The sequence below is a fragment of the Epinephelus fuscoguttatus genome, linkage group LG4 (genome assembly GCF_011397635.1).
Source record: "Epinephelus fuscoguttatus linkage group LG4, E.fuscoguttatus.final_Chr_v1".
Taxonomy (NCBI): domain Eukaryota; kingdom Metazoa; phylum Chordata; class Actinopteri; order Perciformes; family Serranidae; genus Epinephelus; species Epinephelus fuscoguttatus.
The window spans coordinates 23780600-23797271 of NC_064755.1; the positions used below are offsets into that span (position 1 = coordinate 23780600).

At 41.6% G+C, this 16672-nt stretch overlaps 2 protein-coding genes across 3 annotated transcripts; one reads left to right on the forward strand and one right to left on the reverse strand.

Annotated features, from left to right (window-relative positions):
• Positions 1-598: 598 nt before the first annotated feature.
• On the reverse strand, positions 599-6792 carry syt1b (synaptotagmin Ib). Its single transcript, XM_049574270.1, has 9 exons — positions 6741-6792; positions 5366-5546; positions 3390-3571; positions 2823-2936; positions 2518-2685; positions 2241-2408; positions 1201-1318; positions 903-1036; positions 599-805 (listed from the first exon to the last, which is right to left on the reverse strand). Exons 2-9 carry the CDS (start codon positions 5511-5513, stop codon positions 599-601), a joined length of 1239 nt encoding a protein of 412 aa, XP_049430227.1. The 5' UTR covers positions 5514-5546; positions 6741-6792.
• A 32-nt stretch (positions 6793-6824) lies between these two features.
• On the forward strand, positions 6825-16592 carry bbs10 (Bardet-Biedl syndrome 10). 2 transcript variants are annotated; one of them, XM_049574265.1, is made up of 5 exons: positions 6825-6871; positions 11797-11856; positions 12881-13073; positions 13159-14139; positions 14318-16592. In XM_049574265.1, exons 3-5 carry the CDS (start codon positions 12883-12885, stop codon positions 15129-15131), a joined length of 1986 nt encoding a protein of 661 aa, XP_049430222.1. In that variant the 5' UTR covers positions 6825-6871; positions 11797-11856; positions 12881-12882; the 3' UTR covers positions 15132-16592. The 2 variants fall into 2 exon arrangements, with proteins under 2 accessions (XP_049430222.1, XP_049430221.1); XM_049574264.1 differs by lacking the exon at positions 6825-6871 and having other exon boundaries at positions 11812-11856; positions 12865-13073.
• Positions 16593-16672: the final 80 nt, after the last annotated feature.

A 16672-nucleotide genomic window follows, 5' to 3' on the forward strand; every position in this document is an offset into this window, starting at 1 on the left:
GTTGGCATTTCTCTCAGTCTAGGCTGTACTCCAACACCATAACCGGTGTACTTTCCTTTTCATCATTTCATATCATGTAATTTTATTGTGAGATGTTGCAGTAAATTACAATCAAAGGAAATTGAAAACAACCACTCATTTAACTAGGAAAATGTAACAGTGAATGCTATGAATTTAGAAACAACAGCAGCCATATGAGGATCTCATTTCATTAGCCTTTGGATTGTCTCCCTCTGCAGGTTAATCATGTTCATATCAGGCTTAGCATGCATGTTTTTGATCAGCACAGAACAGAAGAAACACACAAAGGTTTTAAAAATCTGGTTTAATTTAATAGCACTGTACATAGTGATGCATCTTTGTTTAAAATTCTTTGTAGCAGTTTTGGTAGAAGCAGGAGGAGGGAAATACAGGAGGAAGAAGGTTTAGAGTCCACAGGAGTGACTTGAATAGTGCCAGGAGTGCAACAGGGAGGTTATTTTTAGGTAGTTTTACTTAATACAGGGTTTTAAGGAGAATTAAGGGAGAGGTAGGAGTATAAACTGGATGTAGTTGAGGTAAATGCTGCAAGGACACATTGCCCACTGGGGTCACAGTTTCATTTCTTGTTCGAAATTAGCGCATTGATTTCATCCTCTGGTTTGAGGCTATGCCATTGAGCTATTGGCCTGCGAGGGTTTGCCAGCATGTCTTCCCAGTGCCGTTGCTCAGTCCCAGTGCTGTTACTGCCCAGCAGCACCTTCCCGATGGCATCATTCTTCCCAATCTTATCATAGTCCAGCACAGTCACTGCTACCTGCACCTTCTATAAATGAAAATAGACACGCACACACACAAAGGAAATTGATTAATTCATGATTGACTGTATGTGCCTCTGTATGTGTGTGTACGGATTTATGTACCTCTATCTGTTCACATGGCACTTCAAAGCTGAAAGACTCATTGTAGTAAGGGTTTAAAGTGTTCTTCTTTATCGTTGTTTTCTTTTTCTTGAGCCTTTTCCCATTCTGCATTAAGTGGATCTTCACGTAAGGGTCTGACACAGAGAACAGAGAGGTTTTATGTCAGAGCAACAGCCTGGCACTGATGCAGTAACTCCATCAGTGAAACGAACGAAACGAAACGAAAAGAACTCTGAACTGACATGGAGTTTCAACTTTAATCTAGTGTGTGAATCCAGTTTGCTGCTGTTTGACTCACCTGATAATCCACCCACATCCATTTTCTTCAGGTTTTTGGCCTCCAAAATCACCACTGTCAGCTTCCCCGCAGTAGGCACATACCTCAAGGACAAACAGATGTCTCCAAGCCGCTCACTCTAATGCAGAGAGGGCAAAGTGAGTATGTGGCTGGAGAAATCTCTTAAAACGTAAGTATGGCTTTGCAACAGAGGTGACTATTCTGTGCAGTAGTCCTGGCTTTGAAATTAAGTGCAAGTATCAAAAGGAGAAAGTATTTGATTTTACTTAGAGATTGTACAGTATGTTGTTTATCAGAGGAGAGGGACGGCTGGGGTGTGACTGAGGTTTTTCTTTAATCTTGACCCTCCCCAGAGCGACAAATATTTTTCCTAGAACCTCCGTGAGTGACTGGGGGAAAACACATGACCCTCCCTCTACCATAATTAACCATATTTATTTTTTTCTATTCACACCAAAATATGAAAACACACATTAGGCAGCTAATTTCTCAAGCAAAATGCAAATCCTCCTTACAAATCGCATCATCATGCAAGCTGTGTGTGCACTTCAGCAGAATATGGATGCATGACAGCCACCTGGCATTGGTCCTACCACACAAAACCAACATTTAATAGGCCCAAACATCTCTTATGAATTTGAAAAGCTTACAATATTTTCTGTTTTTACACTTTCTTGCTACCTTAAATGGTGTCACTTTGTGTCTTTCAAACCTGATGATGTTGTTTAGGGTTCTGAGGGTGTTTCAATTAACACAAAATACAATTATTTAAAGTTGTGAGTCCCTCCTCAGTGCGTAAAAAAATATTTGACACACCTCCCCCGCCTTTGCATCACCAGTCCCTCAAGTCAAAGACACATCAAGCATCAGTAACACTTTCTTCGAAACACATCATTATATAAAAGGAAACCTATTTTCAAACTGTCTGTTAATTATGGAAAATCTAAAGGCTTGATTTTTTTTTTTTTTTATGCTGTTTGACTTTGCGAATCCCTTTTTCCAAGTTCACCTCCTCTCCCCTTCTCACAGTGTGCTCCCACCTCCTCCTTCTCTGCCTTCTGCAGATCCCTCCACTCCTGCAGAGACTGGCTGAAGTCCACACTGCTCATCAGTATCTTCACAGCTCCTATGGCATCGTGTTTGGAGAAGCGGTCAAAGTCGTACACAGTCATCACCAGCGTCTTTCCACCCAGCTCAGTGTACGGTACCTACAGAACACACATCAAAGACAAGAATTTGAAACATGTATGTGATGATAGTGAACCTAGTCGGCATAAATAATTCACTTTTATAATATATCTAGGAGCTTCAGCTCACCTTAAATGTGAACGTCTCATTGAAGGTGGGTTCGAGGGTCTTCCTATGAACTTTGGTTTCAAACTTTTTCTTTTTGTCCGGGAGCAGATAGAGTTTAACATAAGGGTCCGAGCTACCGCCCACGTCCATGGCAGGAAGTTCAGCAGCCTGCAAGATGCCGACCACCAGCTAGAATGTGATAGCAAAGGGAAGTAATAAGAAGAGATAAGAATCTAATTGGCAGAGAGAGAAGTATTAAAGTGGTGACATTTTAGAGTTGGCAGATGGTGGGCAAAAACATGTCATAGTGAATAACAGCATCTCACCGTATTATCTGTGAAGTTGTAGTCTAATGTGAAATGCAGTCTCCCCAACTTCTCCTCCTCCTTAGGCTCATTATCTGACAGATCTGTTTCTTTGGTACCTTCATCTTTCAACGGCTGTCCACACACACATGCACACAAACGCAGATTACATGCAGGTAAAAAATATAGCTTTACAAGTAATCAATGAAGACCTTCTGTCTCACTACTTGTAGAGCATCTATATGTGCTGTGTTCCTGCAGTGTATCACATAGGATTACACAGCCAGAGGCAATTAAACAACAATAATGTAACCATCTAAAGTTTATTTATTGTTTGAAGGGGACAGGCAGTTTTTACACCATCAGTGTGTTTAAATGTGACCTGCATCCTTGACGTCAGTGCAACTCTCCAAAACAGCTCATCTCAGACCTCAACCTTTACTACAATATGAGCAATGTGCAAAACATCCATTAGTCTTAACACACACTGACAGTTTTACTAATCCTGGCTGACCCGGATGTCAGGATGGTGATACATTGCAAGGACAATACATCTGCAGGGGGCGACTGCCTATGTGTGTAGCCTACCTCTTTGTAACCTCCATCCATTTCAGTGTCAAAGCCTCCGTTACTCTTCTCTTTTCCCTTTTTCTTGTCCTTTTCTTTGTCCTTGTCCTTCTTTTTCAAGCACTTCTTCCACACACACACGGCACACGACAGCGCCACGCACAAAACCACGATGCAAAGGGCAGCAATGGCCCATGATGGCACTGCAGATCCACATAAAACACACACAGATGATACATAATTGATTTACATACTTTTTTAGTCAGCAGTGTTCAGAATGTTACCCTTAACTTTCCCTACAAGATAAAGCTATTTTTCTCATCCAGTCTGAAAACACAGACGGCATAATTGAAGATACACAAAGTGAAGATGAAGTGAAGTGAAGTGAAGTCCGATACACCAGTAATAAATGGTGTGATAATTTATCTATCCGTTATGTATTCTGCTTGTTCCAAAGCATAATTGAAGCGAGATGACTATGATATCAAGTGACATATTCAATGACATCTTTCATGACTTGCAGTTTTGATTCTCCATTATACATGCGCATAGCATTACAGGCAGTATGCATATACAACTGGCACATCTGAACTAATACAAAGGAATAACTTCCACACAGGAGAAACAGATAATCCACCTCCACCAGGGAGATAAGGGTCCATTTCCATTTTTAAAAGTAATGTCATTAATCTGTCCCATTTGAGCAAATCCTGGTCTTTTCTGACCCTTCCTCATTTAGCCACACATCCCTGAAAACAAAGACACTCCCTGCACCTTTTCCTCCCTGAGAATGATTTGCCATCCAATTATTCCAGCTGTCTGAGTCCAGACCTCCAATGATAAGGAACACAGATAACGATCTTATTTATATTCTTGAAACAAGACAGAGCTACAGCACTTTTTGTTCTCCCAAATTGCCACATATGAAATAACACTTTAATGCCTAGCATGCTTTAACAAAAGCCTCCAGGGTTATACCTGGCTCTGGTGCTTGGGTATTTGACCCAATTATCTTCTAGAAATGCCGTGCTTAATGGCTACCAGGGATACTTGACTTGCTTTGCCCAAGGGGCCAGTTTTACAAGATCACAGGAGGCCAAGGGGCCAGTAAATAAACAAACATTAATAATTGATAGCCAATTAGCCAGTTCTCTGTTGGGGGATCTGGGGATCTTCCCCTGGCACTTTTTTATTTGATACAAAGGCTCTGTTTTGGTGCTTTTTAATGCACTCTGGTATGTACATTCAAAGTACAAAAGGAAATTCCCAGTGTGAATCAATTTATTTAATTGCGATTTCGAGCAGTGGTTCCCAACTGGTCCAGCAACAGGGTCCAGATTTCTCCTTAGTCATTAGTTCAAGCTCCACATGGTTTAATGTATTCAGGGTCATACTTGTGTTTGCCCATGTTGTCGAGCTAGTTTGCTGTCTTTGTCAAGTAGCTGTCCGTTGTTCACTCACTCTACAGCACTTCAAAATAAAAGCACTGTGCCTAAAATTCACTGTACTTAAAAATAAAGTGTGTTTTTTGCAAATTTGACACATTTGTGAGTCACTTGTGGTCCAGTCAGAATGGATCCATGACCCACTTTTGGACTAGGACCCATCTGTTGGGAACCACTGAATTAGAAAATGGCCGGCCAGCCACTCGTCACGCTACTGGGTCATAAGTTGAGTGTCAGTGCGCTACACCATATTAGTACCTAGGCAGGATTGTATACACTTATGTTATCAGAGCAAAAGAACACTTCACACCTCTGTTTCAAAGTTTGCAGACAACCTTCTGCACACTGTCAAACCTGTAAATGTTTGGGTAACTAGGCGGTCATCACACTGATCAAGGTCAAGTTACTAAAACATTGTAATAAATGTGTTTCTTCTGCGAGTTACACAATGTACAGGAGGGTGTCTGCAAATTGTGCCGTGCATGTATGCTATACCAGAACATGGGGATTACTGTCTACAAGGATGGAGAAGGACTTAGGTGTCCTACTCACTGTGGATGCTGCGCAGTTCACTCATGAACTTGTTGGGATTGTGGCCTCCAGGTTGTTTTTGGCCTGGGGTGGTTGTTGCATTTGGGAAGTGGGTTGGGGTAGCGGGGGTGCCAGGGGCATCTGGGGCAGCTCGACGGTTCCCAGTCATTATTTAAGGAAAGACAGCAGATCCAGAATTAAACTTGCAGAGAGACAGAGAAACAGAAGAATATTAGCTCGGCCCCTAAAATGACAACTTGCAATATGCAATATACAAAATAATGCACTTCAACAAAACAGAAATAGGCTCACAAATGCCCTCCAAATGTGCAAAAATCTAATTTGAGGAACCAAACAGATCACATAAACACACATACACACCAGCGCGTTATTGATCAGATGTATTTGTAGCAATAATCTGCTTCTAGACGCTGTATGACCACTGGTGTCAAATAACTTCTCCTGTTTCTGCTGGCCTGGCACTAACACTCGAACACAGGATATGCAAGCAGCTGTCTTTGCCAATCTTGCTGACATGCAGAGGGAGAGGGACAGAGGAGAGGAAGGGGACAGGTGAAGTTGAGGCATCACGCGTGGACCGCTGCTGTTCCACAGTGAGCTGCCAGGGGTAAGACTCACGGGCCAAGGTCACGCTCGGTATATGAGAGCAAAAGTCCCGCTGCCAAGACTGGACTCCCAAGTGCAAAAATGTTTTGATATGTTATTGTCTATTCTGCAGACATCACAGGTATTAAATATCTGGGGTTGAGTCAGCAGATGTGATCTCACACCCAAGCGGACACTGATCTCGGTTTATGTCTGCTTTTTCTGAAAAGCTCAAACAGAAGCCACTGACAGCTGCGGGAGCAAACGGAAGAATTCGAGGTACATGCAAAGGAAGGCGTAATGATGCCATTGGTGGCTTTTTCTCAAGTCTGCTGCAGAGGTGATAATGAGTGACTCAGTATCTGCACCATATGGTCCCCCAACTTCAGTCATTAATGCAGCTGAAACTCTTTCTACACCAGATCTAACAAGGTTGCAGCTTCATTACAGTGTATTAAATATGATGTCATGACAGATGAAAGCTCTTTATCTACAAATGTAAAAGTTTAAACAGACTTTTTTTAGCTTAACATTGGATATTTCCTTAACCTTGAGAAGATCTCTCAGAAGAAGCAAAAGAAAATCACTGAAAGTTACCAACCAATAAATCACCCATGATGATTTTGTACCCCAGCCTGTGTTCGATAACGACCTGCACGGACCTTATTAAAATTTCTCTGCGTTCATGGTTTACACACAGTTACTTTTCACTCAGCTCAGGCGCAAGAACTAAATCAAAGTACTTTTGATTGATGAAACAAAGAGGGTAAAAAAGGACCCAGAGACATACCTGTATTCGGTCGTCCCAGCGGCAACGTCCAGACTCACAGGTACTCCTTTTCCTTACAGAGAGGTGGAGGAGGAGGAGGATAAAGGCTGACAGGACCAGAAAGGGCAGGAGAGGCGGAGGAAAACAGTGAGGTAGGGAAGAGTTTATGTATCACCAGTTGTTAGACATCAAGAAGAAGAGTGTGAAAGCTGGAGCAAGAGAGAGGGAGGGTAGGGCAAGACAGGGTTGGGTTTGGGATAGGTGGATTCGCAGCTCGGTCATCTTGTGTTGCTCCCCTCTGTGTGTGTGTTATGTGTTCGGGCGAATGTGTTCTTTTCTGTCCATTCAGGTCTCACGGGAGCTCGGGTGCTCATTTCTGACGCCCCAACTCTCGTGACCTCTGTCCCATCCCTACAGGTCACCCTCACCGGGCCACTGATGCATATTCATTAGTGTAGTGACACGGCTTTTTAAAGGCTCGTTAGCATAGTGAGAGTTCAGCACTAGAGGACATTTACATTCAGAGTGGACAGCTCTGTATGTGTGTGCGTGTCGGTGTGTGTGCATCTGTGCATCTGGCAGGAGCTGCAGAACTGTCTCATATTGTCTATGTATAGATGATGTTGCCTGATTTAGAAACTTAGGATGTGGTTTCTGCAGCAACACGGAGATCAAGTTCCGGCCCCGCCCCTTTCACCTTGAGGTACCAGAGATGCACAGAGATACTGTACAGAAGGAGGGATGAGACAGAGGGAAAGAGAGAGGGGGTAGGGGGATGGGCAGCGTGACATAACCTCTGTCTGGGACATGTAGAAAAATACACTATAGAATTATTTTGCTTATGACAAACATTTTAGTTTAAGTGTGCTTTTTTATTTTATTTTTTGTGACACAGTCCAGAGGCCCATGTTTGAATCTTGAGCTGACATGAACAAAATCCCTCTTTTTGTCCACAGCACATTTATGTGTGTGTAAAATTAAGTTTTGCTTATTTATTGAGGGAGACTAATTAATACAAAGATCTCTTTTACAAGGGAGAACAAATTACATATAAACAGCATCACAAGATAGTTAGTCAGAAAAGGCACTCATCATATACACAATCAATCAATCAAACTTTATTTAGTTATATAGCACTTTTTGTGCAAACAGAATGCAACACAATGTGCTCCACACAATGAAAACAATACCCCCCATAAATAAGTAAATAAAAAGTTAAAATGAATAAATAAGTAATGAAATAGAAAAAACAGCTAAAAAAACAGATTTAAATAAATAAATATATAAATAAATAAATACACAATAATCAGAAATATAAAAAATTAAAAATTAGAATAAGTACATAAATAAAAATAAATGAAAAATAAAATAATAATAATAATAAAATGAAATAAAAGACAGTTCAATTAAAAGCCAGGCTAAAAAGGTATGTCTTGAGTTTGCTTTTAACACTCTTTGCGGCCCTCAGGTCTTCAGGCAGGCTGCTCCACAGACGTATATACACAGACACCCAATTTCAAAGTTAGAAATATTATTAAGAATTCTGGTGTTGTGATTATTAGGACTGAATTCATCTAAGGATGCTAAATATTTCTATAAACAGAAGGTGTAGTTTTAGTTTATGAGGTGATTGTACAAGTAGGTAGATGGCTACATTACGGAGGAAGAAGTGGGTATACTCTTCTATATATTCTGTGGCCTTTTGGCTAATAGATGGATATACTGTAGACCAGTGGTTCCCAACTGGAGGGTCCAGATTTCTCCTTAGTCATTAGGTTGAGGTCCCACAGTCTAATACATTCAGCATCATACTTGCGCTTGGACATTTTGTTGAGCTGATTAGCTGTCTCTGTGAAGTTGCTGTCCAGTAGTCACTTACTCTACAGCAGAAAACTGCACTTCAAGAGAAAAGGTCTGTGTTGGAAATTCACTGTACTTAAAAATAAAGTGTATTTTTTAGAGTTGACATGTTTGTACTTACGCCGACAGGAAAGTGGGACAGAGAATAGGGATGACATGCAGCAAAGGGCCACAGGTTGGAATCGAGCCCGTGCTGCTGCAAAGGACTCAGCCTTCAGGTTGGGCGCACCTATTGAGCCAGAGGTCACCCCACTTAAGGCCTTTTTAAAGCTGTTTTGGCATGTCCTTGTAGGAAATGCACAGGTGTTAGTGATAACATTAACGATGGCTTCGATCTTTCCAAGTTTCCCAGCAAGACGTGACACTTTGCCAGCTTGCTGAATAGCACACTAACCCTGACACAGAAGCTAGAGTTGAAGGGAATTCAGCTAACGTTAATTTATTCTTTACATCATCTGTGCTTTTAATGTGACCTGTCAAAAGGCCTGTGGTGCTGCAAATTTGCATATGGATTTTTCTGCACTATTATCAGCCCTGTAAAGGCAGGGAGATAGGCATTTTTCATGGCAGACATTGTCATAGTAGGAGAAGCACAGGTGTATTTAATAATATTAATGATAGCTGCATTCCATTTATGCCAGGCCCTGGTGTTGTGTATATGGCTCACTGGAATTGCTTGCTGGCACACAGAATGGAACAGAGCCATCGTTAATGTTATCGGTTTATTTTCATTTGCTTGTCCTATGACTAGTCCCTGGGTGTTTCTCACAGTCGAGGACGGATTCTTACGTGGCAGAATTCAAGGATGCTATGTAAGCAAATCCCTCCGAAGGACTGCTCCAATGTCAAGGATCCTTCAAATTCTACCGAGGACAGTCGTTCGTTCAGAGAATTTTCAATGATGCATGTGTGTATCCTCAGCAGGTAGAAAGTATTCACAATTCTTTGTGCACAATTTGCTGGATGTGAAGGTGGGGCCTCTCAATGAGAGCGCAGCAGGATTTAGATAGATACAGTGGTGGAAAAAAGTTTTCGGACACCCTTAAAATTTTACACAATCTCAAATATTATCATGAAATATTTGTGGAAAAATCTTTTTTGTATTTCAAAAGGTGTGGCTGCATTAGACTGATACAAACAAATACAAATTATATTGTTTTGTTTATTGTTTACAAGAAAGACTAACAAAACTAAATTCTTGACAGTTTCAATATGTCAGTTCTCAACATTGTCGGTATCAAAGTCAACAAATAACAGAGAATGTGTTCAAAACTGAACAAAAAATAAATAAACCATCACATCATCAAATTAATATTTAGTAGTCCTGCCACTGGCACGTAGTAGAGCTCTAATCCTGGCTGGCATGTTCCCCACGAGCCTTTCACACTGTTGAGGGGTAATCTTGTCCCATTCTTCTTGAATTACTGCTTTTAATTCTTCTAAATTCTTTGGTTTATGCTTTGAAACAGACCTTTTGATAATCCACCACAGATTTTCAATGGGGCTCATGTCCGGGGACTGAGCTGGCCACTCTAAGACCTGGATACTGTGCTCCTGCAGCCAAGTTCTACTGGCCTTGGATGTGTGGCAAGGGGCATTATCTTGTTGAAACATCCGGTTTTTACCTCGACGGAACAGTGCACGCGCAGAAGGGAGCATGTGGGTTTCGAGAATGGTACAATACTTGGTAGAGTTCAATGTGCCATCACAGACAGTGAGATGACCAACACCAGCAGCACTCATGCATCCCCAAACCATGATGATGCCTCCACCATGCTTGACAGTAGGTACTGTACATGCTGGAGATAATGCTTCGCCTGGCCTTCTGCGTACCCTCACATTAGTAGGAGGAAGATAAAGCTGGAAACTGGACTCATCTGTCCAGTTCTTGTGTGCCTGGGCCCAACGACGCCGGGCTAACCTCTGTCTCTCATTGATCAGGGGCTTCTTGATAGCCTTGTAGGACCTTAAGCCATGATCTAAAAGTAGGCCACGTACAGTGCGGGTGGAACACTGGACACCAGTTTGGTTTGACCACTGCTGCTGAAGCTCCTGTGATGTCATTCGGCGGTTTTGCCTGCACATGCGGATCAGGATGCGGTCATTTCTTGCTGAAGAAACCCTTGGACGCCCAGATCTTGGTTTGTCTTCCAAGCTGTTGGTTCATCTGTATTTCTGCAGAGTGTATCCAACTGCTGAAGGACTGCATCTGCACTTCCTGGCTATCTGGCAGCTGTACCCTTCCTGGCTGAGAATCTTTATCTTCAGGCGTGTTTCCTGCGTTAGGTTCCTTGTTTTAGCCATTTTTGTGTCTGAAGAACTTTCAAATGTGCTGGCTTTATGTAGACACGAAGCTTGGCAACAAAAATTGTGTCTTTTAATAAAAAGAACGACCTTCATCACTGGTACCAAAATGACCCAATACTCAAAATTTCTTATGTATTTTTATGGAACCAATCAATTTTAAGTTTTTAATGGCTTTTTTAGGATTTATTTAGTATTTTGGCTGTGACTGTACTAAAAGAAATTGCACTTGAAGACCTAAGAGTGATTCTTAATGCAATATTTCACAAATGCATGGGGTGTCCGAAAACTTTTTTCCACCACTGTATGTCATGTATTTGGAGTAATATCTCTAAGAGCTTTTATCATTCAAGCATAAAAAACATAGACAGAAACCTCATAATTTACACTTTCCAATGTGTCCACTGCCAAATAATGAGATTTTTATAGATTTTTTTTTATAGTTTTTAATTTGATCATTTATAGCAGTGATAGAGCGCTTAGTGCCACACTAGTTTCATTTAGCCTACCTGTTTGTTTTTTTAAGTAGGCCTATAATCCAGAAATATATTCGCACCAAAAGTCACGCAAATTTGACAATACTGCTTACATTTGTTCAAATTGTACACATTGAATGTTAGAGAGTGCCCGAATTATCATAGTATCCTGAAACCCCCTCAGTCTGCTGAAGGTTAATGATGCACACCTGGGGATACTCATTAGCCTGGTCCAGTGTGTGTTCACTTAATGCTAAGAAGGACTCTCTACTACCAACATCCTACCTACTCGCACATGCGTATAAAAAAGGAACATCCCTGCACGGTCACTTTTGCATATGTAGTGTGTGTAGCAGGTTCTTGGAGATAGAAAGCAACTGACGCTGTCACACGCTAGGTGGCAGTAGTCATCTCTGATCTGAATTACATCTGCGCAGCAAACCACAGAAGAAGCCTCGTCTCTAGGATACGGAGAAAGCGTTCCTGTCGGACTGATGGTGAGTTTTCTCTGATTAAAGTATTGTTTTCTTGGGAAGGAATAGTTTCTTTTTAGCAGCTAGAGAGTCGTGCTTTTAATTAGTTTCAAGGGTTTGTGATAAAAGAAGCTCAGCCGGAAACAACTTCACCGCACTGGTTTAGCTAACTAGCTAGCTAGCTAGCTAGCAGATGCTAACGTTATCCACGTAGCGTTAACTTAGGAGTTAGACAGGTGTGTTTACACTTACGTTGATTGAATTTGGTGTCGGTGGACACTGTTATGAAAAGCGTAATATTTAGTAGCACTGTAATATGCAGGGAGCTTTCTTGTTGTCTTAGAGCTGTAATCATGGTTGATAGACATTTTGCTACCGTATTTACAGTGTATGTGAATGTATTTGGGGCTTGTGCAGTGTGTATGGTTAACGTACATACAGCTGGTTACAGGTAACGGTTAACAAAGATCCACAGACAGTCATATGTAAACTCTATAAAAAGATTGTACCACAGCAACTTGTAGATCTTAAGCCTACAAAGTGTAATATAACATCTTTCTATCAGAAGAAACTTGGTAAATGTAAGCGTGCAGTGTAAATCTTCCATTACCATCACACACTGCATTCAAGCATGCAATATATCATATAGTTTACATAGTTTGTCAGCTACACACACTGAATGCACATAAACTGAATATTAATATTAGGGTGTGATAAAAATAATACATCACTGTTTAGGTTGAGCACAGTGCATATATATTAGACTTTGAACAGATACTAGTAGAAGTAGTTATTAGTAGTAGATTATTTATTATGAATAATGCATACTCACTCTGTAAATTGCAAATAAAGTCAGGCTGTCTCAGCACAGCAGGAATACATTAATAATTAAAACCAAGAACATGAGATGTAAGCAACAAAAATTGACATCTGTTGACTCTGCTACATAAATCCTGGGTCTGTTGCCTGTTTGTAAAAAAAAATTTTCAATTCATAGTTGAAACTCCTGCCTATCTTTTTTTTAAACCTTAGCCTGTGCGACTTTCAGGGATGCTATCGATGGAGCATCTTCACCTGGAACATGTTCTGCAGACTGTGTGTGTGTTGGAGTCAGTCATCCTCCGCAGTTTTGGCCCTGAAGGAGGACAGGTGCTGTTTACCCGAGACACCGGACAGGCGATGTTGAGCCGCAGCGGGACCCGCATTCTCACTGCGCTCCAACTGGAGCATCCACTGGCCAGGTAACACACACCACTTTTTCACTATGATAGTCTTTGTCAAGTCACACTTTTGCTTTTAATGTGTTTGTGTGTTTTTCTATTTTAGGATGGTGGTGGAGTGTGTCTTGAAACACAGCACTGTAACAGGCGATGGAGCTAAGACCTTTATCCTGCTGCTGGCGTCATTACTACGGATGATTCATACAATGGCTTGCAAGGAGCCTAATGTGTCTCACACCTATAACTCCAGGGAAGCAGCAGAGGCTGCCACTGCCAGGCACTTGGCTGACAAAATATTGGCTTTTTCATTGGAGGAGCTGGGTGATCTCATTGTCAAGGGAGTGGGCCCGCATGGATACTTTCTTTCGTGGGAGGATTTAACTGCACAGACACAATCACCTGGGCACACAAACTCTCACAGCATTCAAAAGCTGCTGGCATCATTCTTTCATTCACGTTTGGGTCACACCCACTGTGACCTTATTAGTGACCTCACCTGTGAACTGCTCGCTCACTGTAAGTTTAAAAATGACCTACCCTCCTCATCACTCCAGTTTGTAAATGACAACTTTCCTGCATTGCATACACCTGTATCAGGCTTCCCTATTAGTTGCTCACGTTTGATTGAGGGGCAGGTCATTCACAGGGACTTTGCTACACCCTGCCCTCAGACTGACCACCAGCCAATCAAAGCTGTAGTTTTCACTGGGTACCTGCAACCAAAATTGCTCAGTGCAGGAGAAGTGCTGGAGATGGGAGGTGGAGAGCACGGGGTGGAGGAGAATTCAAGGAAGGAGAGAAATATTATGCAGTTTAGTGCCTGGGCAGAAAGGTCACTTGAGTGTGTCATTGCAAAGCTGCAGAGTCTGGGTGTCTCTGTGGTCCTGTCTGCAGTGAAACAGTCGGCTGCTGTCCTGGCTTTAGCCGCACAGGCAGAGATGTGCGTTGTGGAATGTGTCAGTGAAGATGAGCTGTCTCTCTTTGCCCAGCTAAGTGGGGCCACACCAGTTTCGGACTGCTTGATGATTGAACCAGAGCACGTTGCCATACTGACCTTTTGCAGACCAATACTGCTGGGATCCCATAGGTATGAAATCATGTCTGACTTTCTATCTCATATACTGTGCATACATAGCCACATATATCTATAGAAAGAGTTAAGAATAATGGATTATATATATCTGCATGGAGCTTTGATTAATAATATCTTCTTCATGTGGTTTGAATTATGGAAGTCAAAATTAAACTTTTTTTCTCTTTCACAGGTATGTCCATGTGGCTTTCTATGACTCAGAGGTCATGGTCACACCCTGTAGTCTGGTCATTTGTGGAGCAGGGGAAGGACAAACTGACCAGTATGGATGTGCGTTTCAAGATGCCATCCGCATGCTACTTTCAACTTGGGAGCCCATGAGTATGACTGCAGCTACAGCATCAAAGAGGACCTTGCACACAGACAAAAGCTCATCTTTACATACAGATGATCAGATCCCTAATGCACCTCTCCTCCAGCAGTGTGTGTTGGAGCCAGGCTGTGTCATACCTGCTGGTGGGACATTTGAGTTCCTCTTAAACCATGTCCTCCTACAACATGGCCGCAGCTGCTCAGTTTCTGATGATACAAATATGGATATCCCTGCTGTTTGCCAGCTCTTGGCAAATGCTCTGTTTAGCATTCCCCGACAGATTTACTCCCACAGCCGGAGACGTTTCCTGCAAATTCAAACTAGGCTCCTGAGTTTTATTCAAAATAATTCCCACCCTTTCAGCCTTGTATACAAACAAGAACGCAACACAATCCTCACACAGGATCAGGGCGAAAGCGAATTTCCTCTAGAGGAGGGTAAACTAAGCATACATTGTTGTAGAGAAGCTGACATGCCATCAAAAGTTTTTATGTCGCACTTGGGCCTTGAATCTGTCTCCTGTAAATACAAGCTGCTTCTGGCCGTGTTGCAGTGCGCCTCAAGTCTTCTTCATGTGGACACTGTGCTGCACACACGCACTGCCTCACACGCTCAGTCACGCAGACTTGCAAACATTTCCTGGGAGGGCACAGAGGACGAGGCTGAAGATTGAGATTGTATTGTGCCCCGAGATGAAAGCCATAAACGCAGTTTCTAGTTTCTCTCTGTACTTACTCAGGTATCATTCAAAAGTTGGAGGAAATAATTTGCACTTTAATATAGACTGCTACATTAATTTTTGTATGGCCACAGTATTTTTTTTTCAAAACAATTTATTTATCTCACTACAAAATGTTTGTGATGCGTATTTGTAATGCAGGTTTATACTTCCACTGAGATAATAAATTACATTGATGGCAGTACTATTGTGTGGTGCTGTTTATGGGCCAATAAAATGTAATGGTGGTTCTGCGCCAACCTGTCCTGAATCAAGGCTAGGTTTGGCAATAACAGTAAAAAAGAAAACATCAAACAACTTAGCGTTACTCTGTGCAGAGGAAAGAATGTGAAGTTGTTATCAAATAATTTAGTCTTTATCTACTGTGTTAATGTGAAGTAGTGTGAGTGAGTCAGTGTTGACGTTGGCCTCTTTACTCTTCACTTCTCATCATGGTTCCTATTTTTCAACATTTCTCTTCCTTATCTCAATTTTCCGGCCCTCTTCCTTTGGCCAGAACACATTCTGTTACATAAAAGGCACACACACAGAACAACATGGAGACGTTGTCACACATGTATACACGCTCCTTTTTATAATCAACGTTATCTCCATAGTGGGGGTGGGGTGTCTGAGAGGGAAACACCCGGCTGTCAACAACCAAATCAAAGTGCACTTCCTCATGCTATAATCAGAGGAACACTAACTCTATTCTCACCTCTTTTTTGATGAATGGTGACTCATTAGAAATAACTAGGCCCACAGCCATACATAATCGTGCACCGTATACTGTAATCAGTGTGTGTTTAGTTTTGAACACAAATTTTCCATAAATTAATTGTCATGGCATGACTCACAAACAAAGACAGGTCTTGGCTTTGTTTGGGCTTCAGATCAAACTCTACATGAGTCACTCTTGATGAGCGCAAATATCAAAAGAGGGTGAAGCTGGAGGGAGAAGACAGAATGTTTTTTTCCACCGTGCACATGGAAAAGAACTTGGATGTTGTTTTCAGTGTTATTGAGGCACCTACGCCCTTCTAACCCTTACATGCCCCCTGTATCCTCCACAGCTAATTCACACGGAGTAGTCAGTTTGATACTGCGTCAATTTAATAGTAAAGATTTTGCTATTTAGTGAATTATCTTCACCCAGTGACCTTTTGTGAATAGGCCAAATGAAAAATAACAGCTCATTTGACTCTCTCTGTGTATCAGGGCTGCACAGTTAATCAAAATACTACTGAAATCACAATATGGCTAAGAGATCCAAATCGTAGGAGCTGCAAGTTTTTGATAAAATGTGTCAAAACATATCAGTATAAATGAAGCATTGTGGTGCTACAGACATGCCCTGGCCTACAAATCATAATCCAGATGTAAGGAAACATGCTTTTTTGGTACAGACCTCAGCAAAAATCACATCATCATCATCATTTATTTTAAATCTTGGGTTAAAAGAAATGCAAAAAATATTATTTTTGCATATTGTGCAA

Bases quoted from the DNA above. Each gene is read 5' to 3' on its own strand.
- syt1b (XM_049574270.1), bottom strand. From the start codon at position 5,513: ATGACTGGGAACCGTCGAGCTGCCCCAGATGCCCCTGGCACCCCCGCT. The intron at 2,937-3,389 runs GTAGGCTACACA...GTGTGTGGACAG, and splicing joins TGGATGGAGGTTACAAAGAG to CCGTTGAAAGATGAAGGTAC. The intron at 2,409-2,517 runs GTGAGCTGAAGC...TGTGTTCTGTAG, and splicing joins ATGAGACGTTCACATTTAAG to GTACCGTACACTGAGCTGGG.
- bbs10 (XM_049574264.1), top strand. The intron at 13,074-13,158 runs GTAACACACACC...TTTCTATTTTAG, and splicing joins CTGGAGCATCCACTGGCCAG to GATGGTGGTGGAGTGTGTCT. The intron at 14,140-14,317 runs GTATGAAATCAT...TCTCTTTCACAG, and splicing joins ATACTGCTGGGATCCCATAG to GTATGTCCATGTGGCTTTCT.